Source organism: Elaeis guineensis, chromosome 16, assembly GCF_000442705.2.
Source record: "Elaeis guineensis isolate ETL-2024a chromosome 16, EG11, whole genome shotgun sequence".
NCBI classification, from domain to species: Eukaryota; Viridiplantae; Streptophyta; class Magnoliopsida; order Arecales; family Arecaceae; genus Elaeis; species Elaeis guineensis.
The window spans coordinates 29402336-29428712 of record NC_026008.2 but is presented as its reverse complement, the minus strand read 5'-3'; the positions used below and the strand labels follow the sequence as shown (position 1 = coordinate 29428712).

The 26377-nt window shown below is 35.7% G+C and overlaps 1 protein-coding gene and 1 pseudogene across 10 annotated transcripts; both read right to left on the bottom strand.

The window, feature by feature from the left end:
* Window positions 1–2034: 2034 nt before the first annotated feature.
* LOC105059361 (barley B recombinant-like protein D) lies at window positions 2035–22120 on the bottom strand. 10 transcript variants are annotated; one of them, XM_073250049.1, is made up of 5 exons: window positions 21786–22120; window positions 21278–21493; window positions 14927–14980; window positions 4466–4536; window positions 2035–3352 (listed from the first exon to the last, which is right to left on the bottom strand). In XM_073250049.1, exons 4-5 carry the CDS (start codon window positions 4532–4534, stop codon window positions 2393–2395), a joined length of 1029 nt encoding a protein of 342 aa, XP_073106150.1. In that variant the 5' UTR covers window positions 4535–4536; window positions 14927–14980; window positions 21278–21493; window positions 21786–22120; the 3' UTR covers window positions 2035–2392. The 10 variants fall into 10 exon arrangements, with proteins under 10 accessions (XP_073106150.1, XP_029116131.1, XP_029116129.1 ...); XM_029260298.2 differs by having other exon boundaries at window positions 4466–4584; window positions 21786–22119; XM_029260296.2 differs by having other exon boundaries at window positions 4466–4581; window positions 21786–22119.
* Window positions 18200–26377, bottom strand: part of LOC105059390 (uncharacterized) — a 22917-nt pseudogene continuing 14739 nt past the window's right edge.

Below are 26377 nucleotides of genomic sequence, written 5' to 3'. Positions count from 1 at the left end.
GGGTTGGATCGGATTGGGTCATGTATCTTAAGATCCAAATTAATCAAAAAATCTTCACAGATCGGATCGGATCCAAATTCTGAAAATCCAGACCCGACCCGAAAAAGGGAATGGGTCCAATTTTTGAATCCAACCCGGCTCTATGGGTTTTTTAAATGGGTCCGAGTCGGGTCTAACCGAATCGGGTTGAGTCGGATCACGGATCAACCCGACCTATTTACAGCCTTAGTAGTGGCGGAGGAGGGGATTTAGGGGCAGAGGGAGGCAAGGGGGTAGGGGGAGGTGAGAGGGAGGGTGGGGTGGACCGACAGAATGCTGGGGCCCTTGCTGACCTAGGGGCTGAAGCTAGGACTCGATGGTAGTTGGCGTTGCGGCCCCTGGGTTTGGGAGGAAGAATTGAAGCTGAAAAGATCAAATCTATTGGATAGCTTTGGTAGAGTAGAAGAACAAGTTCTGATTGATGATTTCAGGCACTGCATCAACTCATTCTAAGATGACTTCATCTCCTTTATTACTTCCAAATACGAGAATGTTATTATCATAAATAAATTTCAAACAAGATTTTGATTTAAATTTTTTATAAATAAATTATAAAAGTATCTTTTTAATTTTAATCTAATTTTATTTATATTTTTTTAATTTTAAAAAATATCAAACTAGTCATTCAAATTTTTGAGATGTTCTAATGTGATCCTACTGTTCACTTATCAACAAATAGTATTAGCTTTCTATTTCAACAAATAAAAATATCTTTTACTCATATTTGATGGATCACCAAAAAGATGGAAGTAGAATCATGAAGGTTGGTATAGAGGGAGAGAATGATATCAAAAGACTCACAGGTAGGATTAGAAAAAAAAAAGAAAGAGAAGAGGGAAAGAGGGAGAGCACTCATGGATGGACTTCGAGGGAGAGAAGTGACTGAGAAGAAAGAAAAGAAAGGAGAAAGAGGAACTACTGGTAAGAAAGATTGAAGGTGGAGAGAGCCATCATGAAAGTGAAGGGATTCTAAGCGAGTTTGAAGGAAGAGGAGAAAAAATAAATAAAGAGAAAGAAAGAGAAAGAGCCTTGGATGAGCTTGAAAGAGGAGGACAAAAAAAAAATGGATGATAAAAATTGTTGCATTTTTTATATTTTTTGTACCATCATTTTCATATTTAATTAATTATAATTTATATTAAACTCTATAGTTTGGAACAATATTTTTTAAAATTATATTTTTAAAAAAAATAGATGATAAAAATCATACATCAATAATCTAAATTATTGAATATAATCTATTATCTTTAAATTACTTACATACCAAAAATCTAATAAATTCGAGACCTCTAACCTATATATGATCAAACAATATATATGATTTCATATTATTTAAACAGTTCAATTTTTGACTTCCATATAAAAAATATCCTTATGCTATTAGAATTACATGTTTATAATATAAATATATATATATTTACCATAATATTTTTATAATTATATCTTTGGTTATCCCTGCAGTAAAGTCCAAGTACAATAGCACTGATATTTAAGAAACAGAATAATTTGTTAATCCTGAACGTGCTAAAAGTGAGGGATGCATGCCAGAGCGGGCGAAGCTGTGTTGATAGAGGACAGCAAAGAGACTGCAAGAAGCCATTAACGACATCAATGCATAGGCAACCAACTAACCAATGCCTTTGGCTGTCTCGTGACATCTGGAAAATAGACACTCCCCTACACTGAAATGCCAAGAACTCTAATCTTGACAACGGCATTGCTGCAATCAAACATCCGGGAATTCCAATGTCCCCTGCTGTTAAACAGTTCGGGGAACTGTTTACAATAGTTTTTCCTTCGCAAACTCCGCCCCCTCCAACTTCTATTTTTCTTACAAAAAAAAAAAAATTCCGCTGCAGGAAAAAGAAAGAACAGAAAAGACAAAACAGTTTTTTTTAAAAAAAAAATGCCAATTTGAAAAGACAAAACAGTTTTTTAAAAAAAAAAATGCCAGAAATTGAGAAAGATAAAAGATGAATCTTTTCTACAAGTCCATCTACACAACCTCATCAAGTGAGCAGAGTATTTTGCTAATGAGCATCTTCCAAGATCAGTCCTACATACATAGGCCCTACACTAGAGCATACCTGCCGGTCTTTCAGGGATCAGATACCATTCCTAAGCCTTGCCATTCCAGTGTAGAGAGACAAAATATATTGACATCCAAAAGGTACACATTTGGGAGAAGCAACATCCAATCACATTCAGGACACTACCCATCATCTTCCACTGAACACAATCCAACATTTCTGCAGAATCATCTCTCCTAACAAGGAAGCATCCCTAAAAGTCATTTAGGGCTGGCCCTTGTTTCTCCCTGGTAGCTTAGCAAATAGCTTACAGAGCTTCTACATCACTTGATAGTGATGTAGCGATTTGTCCCATGCTTAGCCCAGTGGTCTTTAAGGTCCACTGGTGTTGACAGATCATGGCCCTCAGCCGCCAGCCGGCTGAGCAGCTTAATGAAAGCACCACCACTCATCTTCCGTCCTCCAACACGAGCATGGCGCTTGTTGGGCATCACCGGTAGAGGATACATGGACAGTGTTGTGGTGCAGCATGAGGACTGCCACCCACCATTTCCCCACTTGTAGCATGGGTGGAACTTTCCAGTGCATGAACACACAGGTACCGGCATGGTTGATTCATCGAATGAGACCTGGTTCAAGCCCAAGTCTTGACCCTTCCAATGGTGCTTTGTCACAGGGATCTTGTTCGCATCTCCCCCACCACTAACTTGTTCCTGACCCTTCCACTCACCATGGAACTTTGCAATGCTAACCTGCTTGTTTAGGTCGTCATTACCACTCCTCTTGTTCTTCTTTGGTGATTTTGACTTCTTGATTGGAATTGCTTGGACTCCATTCTCCTTCCTCATTCTTTTAGCCTTGCAGCCTTTTGCACTCTCCACTGCTGTTGAAATTGGATATGCCTCAGCAATGTCCACCTGTCTTTCATGGTCATACGGAGCATCTGATAATTGTGAAGGGGGGGGATGAACATGTGGAAGGTGGTCATGATGTTTTGTCGGAGCGGTGCAGCCAGGAGAACATCCATTTCCACCATTACCATTCATGCCAGTCTCTCGGGCATACTGAAGAGCAGCAATTGCATTGTCACGTTCCAGAAAGGCATTATTTCGCTCGACAATTGCAGCATCACGTTGAAGGATTGCCATATCTCGCTCAGCCAAAGCAGCTTTTTTCTCAGAGATGGCTAGGTTGCGATCGTGGATGGCACTGTCCCGCTCAGCCATGATGGCCATGAGCTTCATAGTTTGATGGTCCTTCATCTGATGTTGTGGCATCATCCACTACAATATCATACAGATAGTTAGAAAAGCAAGGGATCATAACTTCACATATTGAAGGGAAGCAGGTAGAGTGGAGACTACGCAAACTGGGTGCTTTTGGTCATCATCTCAATCTACCATGACTGAAGCATGAGACATCTACGTGATTCAGTAGTCAAAGAAGAAGATTCAAGAATTTTAGAATGCTCATATGAAATGACACTTCATGAAATTAATATGACTCATTACTCTTTCATTTTACAGAAAGGATAACATGACAAATTTAGATCACAAGAACTTCATCAGTATCAATAAACAGAGAAAACTGAGAGAAATGAATCAGAGGGTAGCTAAAAGATAAAAGAAACCTAAGAAAGAATGAAAGCACGCTATTTTATTAGATAGACATTCAACAGACACCCACCTTAATAGCCTGATTAGGTCGGTAGAGTTGGGCATGCGTCATTTATAACCACTTTGCCATTATTATGATATGTAGATTCTAGAGAGACAAGAATCATGAAAGCAGGCAATATCAACATAAGCCCACAGAGACAAGGATCAGGCAACTTGTTCCTTTTTTTCTCTTTTCTGAGTCAAGTTTGTTCCTTCGGTTCACTAAGAAAAACAAGAAAGAAGACCCATGCTGGAGGGACTCAGCAACGGATATGACGTTGTTCCTTTAATTTACAAGAAAATGTTAAACCCTGGCTAGAGCATGAGAAGCGCATAGGAAAGGTAAGGAATTAGGGTGGACATGTTGTATAACGAGTGAAAAAAATAGTTGTTTATTAGCATATTAAACTAAGGTGCCATGACCATAGGATAAAAAAAATCCATACAAGATGGGTTTTCATATGTTAATGACCACCAACAATGGTTATAGTGGAGAGACGTAATGTCATGATATAGCCAAGAGGGTTTAAGGGATATGATTGGAAACAATTTTCAATCTTGGAGGGCTTGACCTTGCATAAAAGCTTACATTGAAGTAGGAATAAACAACCCCTAAATCGGTGGGACAAGATTTGCTTATCATATTTAAGTTGTTAATGGTTAACATGTTGAAAGCCGCATAATTATCACAATTAAGAATAACAAAAGCACATAGCAGTGTAATGTACTTTTCTTTACCTGAGCATGAACCGATTTGAATTGATCTGGCTTGGGTCTTCCATTTTCCCGATGTCGACCGTCATCCATATCTGCATTTGCTTTCAGCAATAAAGGAAGTGAAATTATTCAGGTACCTGCTGGAGCATCAAAAGAGCCCTAATTCAAAAGAGGGATGGAAAAAGTTCTTTTTTAATGTTAATTCATTTATTTTAACATCCCAACATGCAGGAAAAAAAGCTCTACAGCTAGAGTAAAATCATTCCAAGTTTTTCTCTTCTGGAAGCAAAAACATACTGAGTAGTGTTTATGGACATAGCTCAATCACTCACCATATCAGTCCCAGTCAATGTTAAGCACCTCTTGAAACAAGACTGGATTCTGAAGAAAGAAAATCACCTAATACTAATAGTTCATTAACTAGATATGTTGGTATTGCCAAGAACTAAGTTCATAATCAGAAACAAAGTAGAGACCAGTATTCATGAAGTACATTATTTAAATAACACAAACCAAATATCAAATGATTTTAAGGTGTCTTCCCATGCATCAAGTGATTACTCAATGGATTATATTCAGTGGATGATAATAACTCATTTAATTCATGATTTGGATGTGTCTAAAACTACTGAATTTTGATTTATGCATACTAGGATGTTAGATGCTGAACCAGCAAGCATCAGAAACTTACTTGGATTCTACCAAAAATGCATAGGACAAAGCCGATGAAGCTGTTGATATCAGTATAACACTAATTAATGTTGACATTTGAAGATTTTTCTTAAGCATCAAACAAGTGCTCGAAAGTGGAATAGGCTTCTAGAAACAAAATCAAAAAACAACTAGAGGATTTAATTCGTTCGTGGCAGTTCTGGGGGTCTAACACCAACCATCTTATAGCTGAAGGATTGTCTTTTACAAGAATGATGATCTAATAATACAGACTATTTTTCTGAAACTTTAGAACAGAAATTTAACATGTAAACAGTTATAAATACGTTACTAATATATCATCTAAAATACAAGATAAAAATGTTCTCCTGTAGGCCAAAAATCAAAGGTGCTAGAATCTAAATGCTGAGTACAATGTCACTGGATATCCAAAATAACTAGACATGCCCTACAACATAACAAACAAAGAAAGACCAAAATAATTTAACCATTATAATAGTTTTGTCTAAGGTTTGCTGAACTGGTAACGGAGGGCAAACTGGCTGGCGACTAGTTCGGCACGGTACAGCTCTATACCGTGCCTTCTAGGGCAAACTGAAAACAGGGAGAGGGAGAAAAGGAGAGGGGAGAGAGAGGGAGGGGGGAGGAGGACCGTGCGGAACCAAAGAGAGGGATGCTTTTAGCCGTGTTAGAGTGGGGTTTTACACCATGAACCAGGCGATATGGCCAACTTTTGCCTTAGACCTATTATCAAGGTAGCTTAGCTTAGCTACTTTTGATATTTCAGTTTATTGAATATTTATAGACTTTGAGTACACTCTAAATATTAATTATTTGACAATTGATTTAACTATTCCAGAAGCGATGATGGCCCATCCAAATTGAAGATCCACACCATTGAGTTTGATCATCTTTAAAAACATAATTAGACCAAAAATCATATGTTTTGAAGAATTCTAACCTACAAATCAAGAAAGTACAAAATGGAAAACGTCAATTATTCAAGTGTACTAAAATACATGATCAGGTATTTAAATTTAAAATCCACATCAGTGAACATGAATTGCTTATCTTAAAACATAGGTAGATTTGAATTCAAAAGGTTTTGATGATTATATCATAGCAAAACATAGTATTATGCTATTAAAACAATCCATTTTAGTATCGACCTAATGCTTAGGTTAGCAACAACCAAAACACATGATATTTGGTTTCTAAGCATTCCTTGTGACCTAGATCACATTCAAATGTTTGGATCTTGAAGTTGGATTGTCGATCTTAAATATGAGTTGTCAAATCTTTTGCCAAAAATTAAGCATCTAGCATGTAGCCTAACTCATTTTTATAACCCAATATGCCCCCAAACTAGACTCTTTCTGACTATCATGTCTTACAATATACAAGTTACCATCGACAAATAGGTCCATCATTTTACGTGCAAGAACTTGCATGGGAGATGAAAAAATGTACTATCATTACAACTCAGTTTCTCGAATGGGAAGTGGGTATAGGTGCAGGCGTGGGGAATGAACATTCTATCAGCACCTTCCAAGGAATTTCCAAAGTGGATCCATTACCCTAGGTAGAAATTCCTTCTACTAAAATCACAAAATGGCTATGGGGTAAAATGAAACCCAAAGTCAGTGCTGTGCCATTGTCCTTAACAAAGCCAAGGGCTATTCTATTGATTGTATAAGTATTCTTTTATAGTAAAACAATGGGCTAGAATATTCAGTACCTTGACAGATTTAAGTTATTATATTAGTAGCAGTTATTTATGACCCATTACAAAGCTAGAGGTTTGAGAATCAAGTTACCAAATTTTTGCCAAGCCTTATATCTGAATATCAGTCAATCAAGGTGCAATTTTGAGCAAGTAATATTCTTCGCACATTTGGTGATAGTAATGCTAGACTAAAATAATTTCAACTTTGATGACATCTTCAACTTCGTCAATTACAACAATTGATGATATATTTCTCTCCTTGAAGGGAAGAGGTGATGAAAACCAAGGGTGTGGCCTTTACAAAATGTAGGCAAAGTCATAGAATTTGCTCATTAAAGGAGGTTATGGAAGAGACCTAGAGGGCATGGATAATGAGGATGCAGTTACTGTACCCACACTAATCATATTGCCAATAGAGATTGGAATGAATTTTGCAAACCAAGTTAGGTGAATGAAGTGGTTTAAACATTATCACGCTAGTGATGAAGAGAATCCTACCCAAAGTTCACCATCTCGGTATTGGACCCTGTACTAATACCATCCTATTATAATGTTAGCATATGATTCAGTACGGTAAAAGATAGCCTATTGAGTATCTGTATAGTACGAAACACCATATTAGTATAGTACCGATACAGTATGGTATGCTTTGTACCGGATCATACAGGGTGGTACGGCATGATCCCACCCTATGATTTAAAAAAAAAAACTGGTCCAGTGGTAAAACGGTGGCTCTTATCATCTCATTCAATAGTTTCAAGAAGATTCCAAGATGACCCTCTCTTAAATCAACCTCAAATCACTATAGTACTGGCGTAGACCAGCCAGCATGAAAAGGAGCTGATGTTAATTGTTTGGCTCGCTTATTTTCAGACTGTCCAAATGTTTAATTTGGTAAAGAATCAAATACCATAAGAGAACTACAATGAAACAAGAGGGAAGAAAGTAGGGTGCAGGACGGGAAACAAGAGAAAATAAGCAGAAAATGAAACAGGAATAAGAAGAATAAAAGAAGAGCACTGATTTCCCAGGAGCAAAAGACAAAATCATAATTTCGAGCACAGATTATCCTACAGGGCTGATGACTTTCAGTTAGTGCAGATGTCAGTGCTTATGCTTTCCCTCATGCTTTATTGGGTCTCACATCCTCTTGTACCAGGAAAAAGAAATCGGACCAAAAAAACTTCGATTAATTAACATTACATAAATTTAAATTGCACGGAGATACTAACATGACAACAAAGTTGGGTGGAGTAAATGTTCTTATCCCTCCAAGACAACATTCAATTAAATATTAAATTTTGGACATACAAAGATTCAAGAGAAGATATGAGAAGCATGTTTGTCACCTAAAATTCCTACAACTTATATCACATACGAGCATAAATCTATGGATTTGCTAAAGGAAAAAAATTTATAACAAAGCATGACCTTGAAATGGCTGATGATCACTACTCCCTTATTCATCACCATTAATTATACCTTCCCGACAATTGAAGTTGAATTAAGAGGAAATTTAAGACAAGGGAAAGGAAATTTAAGGATATTGATCAAGTTAAATGCATTAAAGGTGAGGATAATAGGATATCCTTAAAAGATGAGGAAATTAAAGAAAGATGAAGATGTTATTTCAAAAAACACTGTTAAGTTCTATTGTTATATTAGAGATATTTTCATTGAACTGACAATTAGAGAGGTGTCAAGGTTCTCTTCATACAATTCATTTAACTGAGAAAGAGGTAACTTTGAAAAGTTAGGGAAAGAGAAAGGCATTAGGACCGGATGAATTATCTATTGACGTCTGGAAAGTCATGGGAGTCATTAGGCTAACTTGGCTTACCAACTTTTTCGATGAGGTTCTGACAACCAAGAAAATGCACGATAATTGGAGAAAAAGCATAAAGGTGGCATATAGAAATGCTCCAATGATAGGAGGATCAAACTTATGAGTCACTATATGAAATTACAGGAAAGGGGCAAATGGTAATTAAACAAAATTAGGAAAAAAATACAAACAAACTCAAACGGGATTTTGATTTATGTCAGAAAGGTCAACAAAGCAGGCTCCCTTCTTACTTAAGAAATTGACAGAGAAATGAAGAGAGAAAGGGACAAAATAGACTAGAATATAATCTCTACTGACATGGGACAGGCTTATTATAGGGTGCTAAATATGGTAATCTGTTAGGCCTTAAGGAAAGATGTGCATAAATAGTGTATCAAAATGATATGTATATTGGAGCATTGACAAGCGTTAGGAATTAATATGACGAAAGTATGGCTAAGATCCAGGAAGATTTACTAATAGCGTGCAAAATTCATAAATGATATGGTGTTGTTTATGAGTAAAGAAGCAGATTGTTAAAGGACTCAAAACCAGGTATCAACACTTGTCCCGATCTGGTCCAGGGCCGGTATGATACCAGGATGCAACTACCCAGACACCCAAGATAGCCGAGCATCTGTATACTTTATTAGGGTGTTTCCAAACATCTTTTTCTTAAATTCCTATGTTTAGGGCTTATATTCGTTTTAATGATTTTTAAAATATTTTTATTCTTTTAGTAGACCTTTTCAGCTTCTTAAATAGGCTTTTTGAAAGATTGGGCACCTCCCCACCCTTCCTCTTTCTCTCTCTCCCTCCCTCCCACACCGCCCCCCCCCCCCCACCCTCAGGGCTACCTCCTGTAACTGAAGCAATGAGATAAAAGAGAGCCGACAGGTGAACCTTTTTTCTCTGTGAGCAAGACCAGCTATACTAATTAGCACCGAGCAACCACGTTAGCAAACCAACCAGTCTAAACTGGTACTAAGTAGGATGGCCAGGACATCCTGGTTCTTCAACAGACCGATGTCTTGGGGATATCCAGAGTATCAGTCTCTTAATTGGAGCTATACAATACTTGTGGAATGCACTGATGCCCTTGAGACAGGAATCCTGGGATTAAATGTCAAAGTATGGAAGAAGGTTTTAAAGTACAAAATAAGTAAAACAAAGAGTATATAAAATACAATTATAGTGAAAATTGAAACAAAGTAAGGTCCAAATTAAGAAGGATGGCCAAGAGATACAAATGTCAGGTTTCATTACTTGGAATCTATCATACAAAATAATTAAGAGATAGATGAAGATAAATATAATGGAATTAGAAATAATTGAATGAAACTAAGATGTGCTTCTATGGCATATTTTTGGTAATTTAAAGAAAGATTTTATAAAACAACAAGTCTTGGAATATGTTATGGCTAGAAGGATGTTGGACCATAAAAATGGTTCAAAAAATCCAGTGTAACAAAAATGAGAATGTTAAGATAGACATTCAGTAAAACTAGAATAGATATATTGAGAAATAAGTATTAGAGCCATTGGGATTTCACGAGGATTCCGAGATGGATGGGGCATGTAAAACAAAAATCAAATAGGGCTCTAGTAACAAGAGGTACTTTAATTTGTTTACAGGATGCAGGAGATGGAAAACCTTAAGGTAACATAGATGGCGGTTATGAGAAGTGATGTAGAAAAACATGAAATAACATCAGAGGTAGCTCTAAATAGGAATGCTTGGCAAATGAGGATCCATAAAGCTGACGCCAAATTGTTAGCATAAGGCTGGATGGTTATGATTATGGCTTCTATTCAAAAGCCATTTAAATTTCTTTTTCATAGAATATGAGACATTGATTCAAAGGACAGGTAAAAGCCCATAACAGACAATGCTATATCCACTCCCTACTTTAACCCCAAATTAGACTCCATATTAAAAAAATGTCTAACATCATCTGGTCAACAGTTCAGTCCACATTTTCGAGCATGAATCTAATAGATTCCAGTGCTGAGAACTAATACCCTTTCAACCAAATCATATACAATGCAACAATTAAACAAACTATTATTACAGCTCCTTTCAATCAAACAATGTACAAATTTGAACCACTTGGCCCTTTAAGCAGATTGGCACATTAACCAAGCTAATTGGTCAAAGTGTCAAGTTTCCACTAGTTCCTCTTTGGAAAGCAATACTGAAGGCATGGCATCAGGATATCTTCCAAAATGAGACCAAGTTCAAAAAAATTCCCAAAAGGTCCCTTTCGGGAACATCAAGGATAATCTTGGGAAACCCTACTGACCCAAGATCTTCAACTACACTATGTTCATAGATCATCATTGGCACCAACTTCTTTCTCTTAAGAATTATATTCCCATAGTTCCACCTAAAGCTCACCTTTCAACTTGTCAACCAAAACATTGGCACCAACTTCTTTCCTTTAAATATATTCCTAAAGTTCCAAAATATCACCACAAAATTTCTTCTTGCATTTTCAACTTGTCAACCAAAACTCTAGTACCCATTTTCTACAGAAGTTCACATAAACTACAAAATCAGAAACCACACATAAATCCACTTTGTTATCATATCTTGCTTCCTCTTCTTATACCAATACCATTTTTTCTATCATATTACACTCCTAAAATGAAGATGGAAAAATTTGATCACGTTAGCAAACAAGTTATCCTAAATTCTTCGATAAACATTGCGATCCCTAGGAGGAAAAGCAAAATATATCATAGTTTTAGATAATTTATAAATGCTTATGCTGCACAAGAATAAGCTGAAATAGAAGACATAGAAGTACACAGAAATTACAAAAATGAACAGGAAACATATAATATGATGGTGACACAATGTAGAAGAAGGAGAGAAGAGGGAAGAGAAGAAAAGAAGAGAAGAAGGCACAGCGAGAGAGCAATTCAATATTCTGTATTCTCAAATCTGAACAATACAAATTGTGGTCTCAATTACATGGCCATGGGTTTATGTAGACCCAAATCCTTGATAAGAGTCTGCATAGAAATAAAATATTGGAGTCCTCAAAAAGCTCTAGTCCTAGAGTCCATGTAAAAATAGAATTCTCTAATTCTCAAATAAAATAAAATTTTCTAATTTCTATATTTACACCTAATAGAAGTGTACCTAGATTTCTTATTAGACCATCCTCCGTCATATTCCCCATTAGAAGAAACTCAAATCAGGAGAGTTTGACCACAAGTACCACTCAAGAAATGCCAAATCCAAAGCATGAAACTCATCCTCTGTAATCCAAGAAATATCAGATGAACGGCGGCCTTTCCATTAGACAAGATAATGATGGAAGCCACCATTAGAAAAAGTAACAATCTCATCATCTAAAATTGCTTCAAACTCATCTCTCTATTGAGGAAAATATGACACCTTAGAAATTGAAGTACCTGCAAAAACACAAGATCTGGTTGGCACTCCAAGACAGATCTATGCAGTGGATATCATCAGATTCATGTTGGACCAGGAGACGAGTGGAAAATCCAAGAAAAATCAGATGAAGAGTGGAAATTGCAGTTTCCAAGAGACAAGTAGAAACCGCATTAGATGAGGATGGCTTGTATAAGGGGTTAGTCATGCCCTTTGGTCTTTCTAATGCCCCTAGTACCTTTGTGAGGGTTATGACACGTCCTTCGACCATTCAGATAAATTCCTTGTAGTCTATTATGACGATCTCCTGATTTATAGTAAGCCAAAAGAAGAGCACATAGGTCACCTTCAAGAGACATTTATCACCCTTAAAGAAGCCAAGCTTTATGTTAACCTTAAGAAGTGCATTTTCCAGCAGACTAATGTGCTCTTCCTATCCTTCATAGTTTCTACGCAGGGTGTAGCAACTGATCCCAGTAAGGTTAGAGATATTAGAGAGTGGCCTGAACCAACATCTGTTTCTAAGGTCCATAGTTTCCATGGTTTACTTTCTTTCTATAGGTGCTTTATTAGAGGTGTGAACACTATCATGGCACCTATTACTGGTTGTCTTAAAAAGGAGATTTTTGTTGGAACCCTGAGACTACTGGAGCTTTCATAGAAATTAAGCAAAAGATGACTAAGGCACTTGTTTTGAGGTATCCTGACTTTGATAAGGTTTTTGTGGTTGCTTATCATGCTTTTGCAATAAGTATAGGTGGACTTTTAAGCCAGGAGAGACATCCCATAGCTTTCTTTAAAGAGAAACTTTTTGAGGCTAAGTATTCAATATATGATAGAGTTTTATGCTGTGACCCAGACACTTCATTTGAGATATTATCTGTGAGCCAAAGAGTTTGTACTCTATTCTGACAAGTTAGCATTGCGATACTTAAATTCACAAAAGAAATTGAACTCTAAGCATGCTGAGTGGGTAGAGTATATGAATGAGTACTCTTTTGTTCTCAAACATTGTTCGGGTGTTGAGAATAAAGTAATAGCCTTATTATGGTAGTTGTCATCCTTCATGCCATGAGTATTGAAGTTATAGGATTTGACAAGTTGAAAGATGATTATGCTATCTACCCCGAATTTGGTTTGATTTAACAGGACATCAGTTGTGCTAACCATAGGGAGTATGCTAACTACTTTATCCATGAGGGTTATTTATTTAGGTCTACTAGGTTATGCATCTTGCATACCTCACTTAGGGAGTTCTTAGTTTGGGAAATGTATGCAGGTCTAGTTGGTAATTTAGGAAGGGATTAAACCATTGTCTTAATTGAGAATATGTTTTATTGGCCTTTATTGAAGAGGGATGTAGCTAGGATAGTTTTCCAGTGTCATACTTGTCGGCTAGCTAAAGCAAGAAATAAAACACCAAATTTCATGCCCCTCTGCCTGTGCCAGATATGCCATGGAAAGTCTTAAGCATGGACTTTGTCTTAGGATTACTTAGAACAGCCCAAAGTCATGATTCCATCTTTGTTGTCGTTGATAGATTTTCCAAAATGGCACATTTCATTCCATGTGGTAAGACATGATGCCTCGCATGTAGCCAAATTGTCCCTTAAGGATGTCGTCAAGCTGCATGGGTTACCTAGTTCCAGAGTGTCTGATAGAGATGTTAAGTTTGTTAGCTATTTTGAGAAGACACCTTGGAAATTGCATGGTACTAACTTGATGTTTTCCTCTACATTCCACCCCTAAATGGATGATCAAATTGAAACAGTTAATCATAGTTTAGGTGCTTTACTTAGATGTCTAGTTGGAGACAAGCAAGGTAATTAGGACTTGGTACTACCTATTGTTAAATTCACTAATAATAACTCTGTTCATAGGTCTACAGGTTAAAGGCCATTTGTGTGTATTTGTGGATACCAACCCACCTTGTACACCTATTGATCTTGCTCGTTTGCCACCTGATACTCGCATTTCTAAACCTGCAGAAAATTTTGCCCAACACATGCATGATTTGTATGCAGAGATTAGATGCAAAATTAAAATGAGTAATGCGGATTATAAACTTGTTGCTGATGTACATCATGGGGCTAGGAAATTTAATGTAGGATAAAGTCATGATTCGCATTCATCCAAAACAATTGCCTAAAAATTCCTGCAAGAAATTGCACGTCCAAGCCATTGGCCCATTCCCCATCATTAAAAAATTTAGACCTAATGCATATTTATTTAATTTAGTTAATCATATGAATATTAGTCCTATTTTCAATGTGGAGGATTTATTGCCTTACCATGGCACCTTTGAGCCTCCTACTTCATCTAGTAACCTACAAATACTTCACTTTCTAAGATGCCATATTTTCCTCAATAGAGAGATGAGATTGAAATAGTCTTGGATGATAAAATTGTCACTTCTTCTGATGATTGCTTCTATCATTATCTTGTTCACCAGAAGGATCGTCCTTCTTCTGATGCTTCTTAGATTATAGAAGATTAGTTTCATACCTTGGATCGTGAGCTTCTCTAATGGTACTTTAGACAAACTCTCCGAAGTCAAGTTCTTTCCAATTAGAGGAATATGATGAAGGACCATCTAATAAGAAATCTAGATGTGCACTTCCATTAAACTCAAATATAGAAATTAGAAAAAAATATTTTATTTAGAAATTAGAAAATTTTAGTTTTTATATAGATTCTAGGACTAGAATTTTGTAAGAACTCCGGTATTTAATTTTTATGCAGACTCTTATTAGGATTTTGGGATGTCTATATAAACCCATTACCATGTTAATGAGAAAACAGTTTGCATTATTGAGATTTGAAAATACAGAATATTGAGTTGCCCTTTCCCTCTACCTTCTTCTCCTCCTTCTCTTTCTTCCTCTTCTTCTTCTCTCTCCTTCTTCTATCCTGCATCAGATGGCCAAGATAAATTTGGTCTGAATGGACTGAAGGATAGAATAGTGAAGATTTGAGAATATATCCCCATGGGACTGAAAGCATTGAAAAGTAAACATTTACAGCAAATCTAGAATAATAAATGTGAAAGTTCCCTACTTGGCTTCTACAAATTAACATTTCTGAGAAACTGATTGCTCATAATCTACAATATTTGTAGAAGCATAGAAACCAAAACTTTAAAAGATGTATATATGAATTAACCCATCAATTCCACCAACTAAAATTGAAAAGAAAAAGAAATAAATACAGTCATACTAAGATAACCAAAAAGCTGATAATAATTGGTCAAAGAACCAATGCCACATTCATAGCAACCAGCCAAAAAAAAAAAAAAAAAAAATCAATAAGGGTTTTTTCACTATCATAGCATGAGTGGCTCTCCTAGAAAATTTCTCTACAAAAGATGTGATTTCATTAAAAATATTGGTTCTTCTCCCTCTAACTTTTCCAAAGCACAAGATTCTTAAAAATATATCTTAACCTTAGCTATGATCAATACCCATTTGTTATACCAAACAATGTTGTTCCCTGCAAAAGAACATATTCTAAGAACATCTATGACAAACCTCTCCATATCTTCTAGGACAATGGGTAAAAAACCTAGCAAAGATTTGACTACTGAGAACATTAGAAAAATCCATAAGACAATGGTCAAAAAGAAGACTCAAGAAAGAACATTCCAATCTTCTTGTCTGGTCGGTGTCCTTATAGTTTTATTGAATCTTCATTATGAGATTTCAACAATTTCATAAGCTTCACCAGTCCTTCATATTTTAAATTACCAGCAAGTATGCTCCTCTTTCTCCAAACCCAAACAACCAGCTTCCCTGATATACCCATTGGCATCCAATTAAAAGGAAAAAAATTCATGCAAAGAACAACCAGGTGACCTGGAAACTATGTTGATGAGCAAAAAAATAACGTATGAACCAATATGAGGATACCTAACCAGATGGGCTAGATAAAGTTATATTTGCCTTTAAAATCATGACTTTCTGAAAATGACTTCGAAATGCACTAAATTATAAATCACAGAACCAGAGAACTACATGGAAAACATTTCGAGGAAATCGCAAAAACTACACAAAAATCATTGCAAATATGACTAAATATACGTGCATAAAAGAGGGCAACATAAAATGCATCAGTTTCCCTTCTTTTTCCTTGTATCTGGCACATTTCTCAATTCTATGCCAGCAGCACTTCCTGTTCCATTTCATGCATTTTCCATGCACGCATATCTAAAAAGCGGCATGATGGATAAACCATGGTTAGCAATTATTAAGTGTACATCATCAGAGTTTTTGTAATGTCATGCATCAAGTTCAGTGAATGTCTGAATAATTGTTGAATCAACTTTTTGCTTGTTGAGGACACAATTCCTCAACCATATCCAGAGGACATTGCATTTGCTGCAATGCTTCAACTAAAGGTACATAGTTCAGAAAAGTTATTTTATTGTTCTCTTTCTTTTCTTTCCGTTTCTTCTTTCTTTTCTTCTTATGGAATGGGGCATGGTAGAGATAGCATAAGAAAGAAAGAGCACCACAAATTTCCTTAAATGTTAGAAAGAATGACATTGCTATCTATTTCAGCATTTCACATCATATTTTTCAAAACTAATCATTTTTCTTTATAGTTAAATATTTTTTTGCTCACATAATTTGAAACCTTATAAGCACAATGATAGCTTATAGGGTGAAGATGCATTTGATTTTTAACAAATATCAGACATAACTAAGGCCCATGATTTGGACTTAGATGGCTTGACTGATCCACTCACTCAATAACTTTGGGTCCAGCTGGGTCCAAATACAATCTGGGTTCTGGCTTTGCCTTGATTTTTTTTTTTCTCCCTGAAAAAGTCCCTGGTCTTGATTTTAAAGCAAAACTTGGCATTTTTAACTCTTTTTTTCACCAGTTCAAAATAAATTTATAAGACCTGTCATTCAAATGAGTAGAAATTTGGGTCTAGTTTGGACCAAATATGTCTCACAAGTCTAAATTCTAGTTAAGGCCCTGATATGATACATTTCAGATTTAAGAAGTGCCAAAATGAAACAGCGTCCCTGATGGATTAAAATCTTATTCCCAACGTTCACCATCCACAATGCTTCCTCATGTCCTCTATCAAGAAAGTGTAGCAACTCCTGTGTGATTTGGAGGTTAAGACACCTTATTAATTCTTCTATGCATTAATTAAGTGAAAACAAAAAGACTAGCATAATGCACGAGAACTTATGAATAGGTAAGAAATGAGATAAAATAAATTCACTCAAACAACAGCTTAGCATCTCAAGCCAAAAGCAAGAGGAAAAACTCACATCTCATGGAATCTCACAATAGAACCTTGCGAAAAAGATAGGAAGGCCCTAATGTACAATGAAAGAGAGGTTCTCATAGAGCATCTTCATGGCCTAGAATTTTTGGCATAGTATCCATCGGTGCAAACGGATCAGTTCATGTCCAAGTCTAAGACAATGTGCACCTGACCAACTTATACATGCTAGAATTTGGATGCAGAAAAAAGCCAATATAGTTATGAAAACTATAGATGCCACCACATTATGTTCATTGAAAAAATGAACTCCCCATAAAACTGGTCAAAGAACCAAGTCCCATAGGAATAATATATAAATCTTAGTAAATCAAATCACAACACAAGCATAAAAAGATGAAAAGGATAAGGAAAAAGCAATATTGCAAAATGTCAGCCCAATATGACTTGTCAAATATAACACATTAACAGAAAATGGGGAAAAAAAGAACTACCCCAAATGAATGCTGATGTGCATACTTTTTGGACCAACATGCCATAGGTATAAATTTCAAGTTGGGATGATTTATATTGAATTGGTTTCAAAATTCATTACTCTGACCTTGAACCATCCAAACTAGCATGACCTTAACGGACTTGTAAGTGGTTGGGTGACATTGCAAATTGCTGAGAGCTAGAGAAATGGACCCTGGAGGCCAGATGTACCTTAACCAGGTATAAAGAAATAATTGCTAGCTCAACTCGAATCATCATACCACATTTGAATTCAAACAACTAAAATTAGAAAACAATAATTCATATCAAAAAAAAAATCCCTAACGAAGGAAGATGTAGAAATACTTCCCTCACATTAACAGAACTAGAATGCCACTACTGAATTATTATAGCATTCATGACTGCAGCAGCTGCTGCTGCAATAGGAATAACAGTGTAACAAGAACATCTTACCATCAAAGGACCCTAAATTACCCTTTTTATCAAAAAACAAAAAAAAGAATCCTAAATTACCAAATACTGAAAAAATAAAAACATTAACATTTTGTAAAAATAATCCTTTTAAAGGAATTCAGTTTGAAGCTCTAAGACTTCGTTTGCGGAAAAAAATGAATATTCTGTTGCCAAATTATTAGATATGCCTAAAGAAGTTCATCTTTACTCAATTTATATGCATCAAGAGCTCTACATATAATGGCCTCATAGAAAAATTTTAATCCATTGAGGTAAACCATATTCCTAAAAAATCCATGAATAGAATATGTATGTTAACTTTATACGAAAAAATCTTTTACCGACAGTTTTCTTCAATACATCAATTGCGAAAAAAAGAATCAATGTGTCGATTCCAGTTGTCTCCACATTGGATCAAGAACAGGATCAAAGGGATCAAAAACTGCTAATTCGTATAGAGCCATCGAACCGGCCTAACCAAAAACTAGAGCTATATACATTATACGGACAGAAAGCAATCGACCGGACCAAAAGCGGTTAGCAGTGACCATTGAATAAGTCTCTTCGGCTTAAGTTGGTTTAAAAGCATGGAATATATTTGTACCATCTGGGATGTAAAATATCTCTCTTCTCACCATCCCCATAGTGTATGAGACCAATGCATGCATTTCAATTAGGGTCGATGTCTCACGATCAAAGATATTTGAGATTTTTTGCTTATATGAGTTTTTCCAATACTTCCACGTTGGGATTAGTTACCAGTTCTAATTTGATACAAATTCATATTTTTTGGGTGAGGCATTTTGAATTCGAATAAGACCGCTCTTTTATTTAATTCATTAAAATTGGGTGTTGGATCCATCAATCAAATAAAATAGATTGTTCCTATGAGAAGATCCAATCAAGAATTTTATTATATCCCTTCCTTCTAAAATAGAATATTTTAGTATAGTATCTCATAGGGATAAATGATACGGATACAGTATAGAATAGAACTAAATAGAGCTAATAAAAGATACTTTCGAATGACTATAAGATATCATCAGAATGGATCTTATTAATTCTATTCTAATGAATTATCTTGTGATTTGAAATTAAAGTAATACGATATTACGTTCCATGGAAGTAGATCCCTATGGACACTTATACATTAAGATAGAAAAAATACACTAGGTTGCACAAAAAAATCATTTTTTCGTCACACCGATAAAGGATTTTCCAAGATAAAAAAAGGGTCCGTGGGACACCTAATCGTTATGTCATAATAGATCCGAATACTTGCCCCGGATCGACTTCAATATCGTAATTGCTCTAGTGAATAACTAAATAAAATAAAATAGATAGATGGGGGATAGGAAAGAAAAGGACTAATCATAAATAAAATATCTATCTTTCAGAGGTTCACTAAAAACTTGACTGTTGGTAGGTTTCTTTATATATGTTGTCCGGAAAGAGGAGGACTTAATGATTATTCGTCCGCCTTGGTCTTAGTTACTCTTCAGGACGAAGTGAAAGAAGGGAGGAGATTCTCGAACGAAGAAAAGGATCCAATTACTTCGAAAGAATTGAATGAGGAGCCATATGAGATGAAAATCTCATGTACGGTTCTGTAGAGTGACAGTAAAGGTGACTTATCTGTCAACTTTTCTACTATCACCCCCAAAAAATCAAACTTTGCCTTACGTAAAGTTGCCAGAGTATGATTAACCTCTGAATTTGAAATCACTGCTTATATACCTGATATTGGCCGTAATTTACAAGTACATTCTGTAGTATTAGTAAGAGGAGAAAGGATTAAGGATTTATCCGGTGTGAGATATCACATTGTTCGAGGAACTCTAGATGCTGTCGGAGTAAAGGATAGTCAACAAGGGTGTTCTAGTGGCAAAATTCTCTGAATCTTTCTTTGTTATTTTCGTTAGGTTCAAGTCTGGCAAAAATAATATTCTACAACTAACAAGTCATTTATTTTCAAACCGATTCATTTACTATCTATTATTTGATTTACAAATCCTTTATATTGGAATGAGTCCATAGTCAAATGTTTTGGCAATTCCTCGAGGTGCTTTTCTTCTAGTACTCAAGGCTCTTTATTTTGGGGTCGTATATGATACCTGGGCCCCTGGGGAGGGGATGTAAGAAAAATAACCCTTAACACTTAGCCCAAGTGTTATATTTGGTTATTTACTAAAATCTCTTTTTGGGGGAGAAGGATGGATTGTTAGTGTGCACAATTTAGAAGATATAATTGGAGGACATGTATGGTTAGGTTCCATTTGTATACTTGGTGGAATTTGGCATATCTTAACCAAACCCTTTGCATGAGCTCGCCGTGCATTTGTATGGTCCGGAGAGGCTTACTTGTCTTATAGCTTAGGTGCTTTATCTATTTTTGGTTTCATCGCTTGTTGTTTCGTATGGTTCAATAATACCGCTTATCCTAGTGAGTTTTATGGACCCACCAAGCCAGCAGCTTCTCAAGCTCAAGCATTTACCTTTCTAGTTAGAGACCAACATCTTGGAGCTAACGCGGGGTCCGCCCATCTGCTACTAGAACCACATTCATGATAAATGCAGCACATATCAACCAGACTACGAGACTAGACATAACTGGCCCCTCCATTCCTCAGATTGTCCCTTAGCTTTACCACATAGATTTCCTCCTTTCCCTACCAAATCTCTCTCCCTCCCTCACTTCCTCTCTTCTTCCAAACAGTGGTGAACTGCCAACATGATATCCAAACAACAAAAAGAGAACTTCAGAAGACGGAAAGGCATTTTACTAATTGAGTTGGCACCATTATTGTAACAATTCTAAATTAAAAAATATATATAAATATAGAATTCTTTTGTATATAAATCATATCCTACTTATATTATTTTGTAATAATTTATCATAAGAGAATTCATCTCTCTATCATGAACAATTTACCATGACTCAGGAAGACGAAGATTAAAATAATTCAGCTGACTTAGAGAAATAGTGATGACATTGGTGGAGCGACAGGAAAGTCCTTTACGGTTTTTATTTTTCCAGCCGTGATACTTCCAGAAGTCGTTATGCTAACCGAGTGCTAAACAGAGGTAAAGACCAAAAAAGATCATGTCGACGAACAACTGCTAAGCATTTGGCGAGCATCTTTTCGAGGGACTTCCACACCTCAAGCTTCTCGACTGAATCAATCAATGGAATACTAAATCGCAAATCACCAGCCTTAGGATATCCCCGGGAAAACCTACGGATCATTCATCGAGCAGTGAAATTTAGAGATAGATTAAGAATGGAAGAAACTAAAGATCTAGGTCACCCTCCAAAACATACACTAAAATTATTACTAAGTAAACAAAAATGTCAATAAATTAAAAAAAAAAAAAAAAACAACATACCGAAACAACAAATCAGCTCAGACAGTGGAATGCGAACGAACAGAAGAACGATTCGGACCCAGAACGATAGAAAAGGCATAAAATAGCAGGCTGGGAACAAAAAAATTGAAGCAAAAGATGGTGGGGATGTTGGTCACTCACCTCAGAGGAGATCGCTAAGGAGAGGATTCACTTCCATCGCTTCTTTCCGTTCTCCACCCTTGCTCTTCTCTTCCTGGTTCTAGTTTTTATCTTTCCTTCCGGGTTTTTATTGGGGGCAGCTAAACACCAGTATTGATTTGCTGCGTTGGTCGCTCTGACTCGTGGGGTCCTGCGCCCGGGTTATTTGATGGAATTTGATTGACGCTTTTGTCGAGGCACTTGGAGTGGGTGCTGGGACTTGGATTCGTCCACGGTCCCTGACGGTCTTTACGATTCTGGGAGCGAGAGGGTTAGAAGAAGCCGGGAAACAAGACGGCTGTGTGAGACCTTCGAGAAGGGATCATTGCATGCACTGTATATACGACTATATTGATGCATGCTACCGGTCACCACGATGGACTACTGTAAGTTAAATCACTGTAAGGAGCCTTGGATGAACGGAACCTATGCTAATTTTTATCGATGGTTGATTGGGTATATCGTATACAATGTATGTAATAATTTTTAAAAAAAAAATATTTTTAATTATAAAAATTTATAATAAGAAAAAATTTACATCCTACCCTGTATATATTTTGTGATTGTGCAACATGCCAATCAATCTTTTTCATTTGTATAGACTTTATTCATCATAAGTCCGTCTTGATGATTAAGTCATATAGACAAAACGAAGTGATTATCCACAGAGACAAAATAAGATGATTGGTGTGATGCTGCGTGGTCATGTTGTTGCATGCAATTTAAAATATAATTTCTTGAAAGGAAGGATGTAACATATATGGTGTCTTACACTTGCCTGCTGATCTTAAGAGCCAATGATTTGGACTGGATTTAGCACCATTATATTATAGAAAGATATAGATATCAAAGCTTGATATGCATACAAGATGAGCTCAAAGTAGAAGTAATTTGCTCCACACTAATTAGAGTACCTTAATCATACATGAATATTCACTAATCTAAAATACTAATTATAACTTGATACGTAATACACCTCGGATTTGACCCATCTAATATGGCACTACCAACCAATCAACGCTTGATATGAACCAGTCATGAAATCCAACACCTCAGGCTGTTAGTTTCTGCCATTTAGCTACTTCAAGGGTGTACGGAAATGCATAAATCTCCATCCACTCAATAATAGTTGGCCCACAACAATAGAACAACCTCTCTAACCGTAAAATCTGCATCTCATCTATCACATTATATCTCCCAGACGACGAGCAATTATCCTTAAGAAACTTCTTCTCACATCTCAAGATGCTTTGTGCGATATGTTTTATCACGTTCTGAATTCCCCGGGGGCTCTGGAGGTAAGTGAAGTAGAAGCTGAACTTTGGAAAGCCTTAGTCTAGCTGAGTCATTGAGTCTAACTTGTAAGCTCAAAAGAAATCCTCATGAGAATCTCTCACAGTTGCAAGCTGAATAGAGTCCTAATGGGACCAACCTCTCCTGAACTCACAGAAATCTCTCATCTCTCCCTCTATAGCCACCACTCAAACCTCCAACACAGAATCTGATTTTCCTTTTTCTCCCTCTCCTTGCTTTTTCCCACTTAAAACCTCCTTTGTCCCATCGAGGAAGATTGACTTGGGTATCGGAGGTTCCTCCATCAAGAAAACCTTGACAACTAGACTTTCTTTTTTTGTGATGTTTCTAGGCCAATTAAAGTGTTAGAGCATAGATCCAACAATTATCAATCATTTTAAAATCTTCGACCAGTTATCTGGGTTCCTTGATTGCCTTCTTCAACCCTTCAGCTCATCATGCAATATGTCTACTTCAACCAGATCAATCCTCAGTGGCAACAATAAGAATCTATAGATACCTTCAGGCATTATCTTTTAAAGGTATTTGGTATAAGATGATCCCTCCAAAATTAAGGATGATGTGAGTGAAGATGATGAGATCATCGCATTTAGTTGCACCATAGTGGTCTAACGTGGCAGTGATTTCAAATCATCCATACTCCTCAAATCACCATCCAACATGGTAATAGAAAATCTACTCTTGAGGATGGATATCTAATATCACTCCATCATAGTAATCTTATATTAAAATACGTTAACCAAAATACTCTCGTAATCGAAAAACTTTCTGAAAGAGAAAATCTATCTTTTGTTGTGATATTTTTTCACATGCATATGCGATATTATTTATGCATGCTAGGTAGGTGGTTGGGGCATCATCTCTATGAAAGAAGAGAAGAAAATCCTTCCTTTTTCACTATGGTGATTAGAAAGAAAAAAAATCTATTAGATATTCTTTTTAAATTGTTTCTATGCCAATCCTCAATCCCAACTCCTAAAATTTTGTTGAGAGGGTGATTTGAAGCGATGATTTTATTTTCTCAATCCATCATGATAATCTGTGGCTTTTCTCTTCTTCTGTCTCTCCTCTATTATTTTTTCTCTTTCCATCTGAGATATGTCTGAGGTATTTTTAATATTATATGATCGGTGATCTTGGATTCCCATAGCATACCAAACAAGTTACTTGTATATATCCGAAGATCTTTAATCACTACGCTATGACCAACCAAACATCATGATCTTGGATCACTAGGGATCAGATCACTCGAGGATTTGGATTACTAGTGATCTTAGATTACTATGGTGATCACAGTTGGATCACCAAATGTCCCCTTAAGTCTTTACACTCTTTAAAAGCTTAATTCACACCATCCAAATTATTGTGGATCACACTTCTTTCAAAATATCTAGCCAAACTATGAATCCTAGGCCAGACATCTCAGACCTAGGTCAAGCATCACCTCGAACACCATTCTTAATCTGGATCATCTCTTCTCATTTAAATCTAATCAATTTGATTATCAACTCCATGGATCCAAGTATCAAATTCATAAATTTAAGTTGAATCCAGATTTTTTTTATCATCTATTTTACCCCATTTGACTTCTAATGGAAAAAACTCTAATTTAGGTCAAATTTTGCTAGCGTAAGCACACCTACTCAACACCCACAAAATTTTGGCTCAATTCAAGCACTCTAACCCTGTTTTCCAAGGGCATACATAAGGTTTTACAAGATTCTAATATGGTCAAATTCCATAACTAGTTTTTAGACCTAAAAGTGTTCAAACATCAAGCCATCCCCTTTAGCTAACACTGGTCTTTAAGTTGATTAGATTCACCTAAGAGTTAATTCTAGCTATGTTTAGATGTTATCTCGTATGATTGACTTAATACCATGTTATTTTGTATGATTGACTCATCCTAGTCACTACAAAAGAAACTTGTTTAAAAAGAAATGGATCCTTAGTCTATCCTCACCTATAAATATAGCCCCCTTTAAAGGATCTAGATAGGATTTTTTAGACATAGGATCATCTTTTTTATTTAAAAAGCTCACCACCTCAAGCCCTTTAACCTACTCTCTCCCATCTTTTTCAACCTTCAAACCACAATCAGGAACTCCAAGAGAATCTTCAAAATTCTTTCAACCAAATGAGGAACAAAGAGATCAAGAGAAAGCCTTGACAAAAATAATATTCTAATATCTTACCATAAGAGCAACGCCTTTCTTTGATAAGTTATTTATAACAACATGTCTTTTTATTATGGAAAAGCAACCAATTCATAACAAAAATTCATACTTGTCAATGTTTGAATTTTTAGGTTATTTTTCATGACAATTAGAATCTTACAAGAAAAGTCCTCAATATTTTTATTATTTTTCATAGCACTATAATTTTTTTATAACTAGCATAATACCCGCACAAGGCACGGGATTTTTTTTTCTAATTACATCATAGATAAGTTATTTTGAATCAAGTAATCTTTTTCGATGTAAGGGTAGATACTGGTAAAAATTGATTGTTTAGTCTCATATGCATCTAATATTTAGAAATTTATTGATCAAAAAGATAGCAAAACATAAAAGGTTATTTCTTTGAATAACAAACTAAAGTATAATAATTGGTATCAAGTATTGTAAATGGAGATATAAAGTCAATTTGTCTAAACAGCATGGTAATAATCGAGGATAATATAATCATTTTTGTCTTTTGGTGATACGAGAATTATTTTTTGAAATAATATTTTTTGCATCAGTTATTTCATAATGCTCATCATTAAGCAAAATATGACCACATTTGTTTTCTATGCACATCTTTTTTCTTCATAGTAGTATTAATAATAGGACTTTCATCTTTATTAGCTTTAATCGATAAAAAAAATTCAATTATGAAATGTTAGAATAAAATATATAGATATAATTATCCATAAGTAAATGAATAGAAAAGTATCACTCATGATAGATTTTTCTCGACTTTTTTCTCTTCTAATTCTTTATATGGATTATTAGAAATTATTTTGATAATAATGTAACTTTATCCTCTCTCTTTGAGATTGTATTCATCAACTTTAATCTGGAACGTATAGCTTTTTCCTATAGTTGTTCTGATTTCTAAGAGAATAGTAGAATCATCTTTTTTCTATATGAAGACAAATACATAAGTTTGTATTATCAACTAATTGACTGGATGAATGAAATATGAAATGTATATTACATTTATCTTATTCATGCATAATTCTTTAGCTGATTTGTCTATTAACCACTGACTTTATC

What these genes read in the sequence shown, in the direction of transcription:
- LOC105059361 (XM_073250049.1), bottom strand. Translation starts at nt 4,534, where the DNA reads ATGGATGACGGTCGACATCGGGAAAATGGAAGACCCAAGCCAGATCAA. An exon ending in TCAAATCGGTTCATGCTCAG is followed by an intron (nt 3,353 to 4,465) that starts GTAAAGAAAAGT and finishes ATGATATTGTAG; the next exon opens with TGGATGATGCCACAACATCA.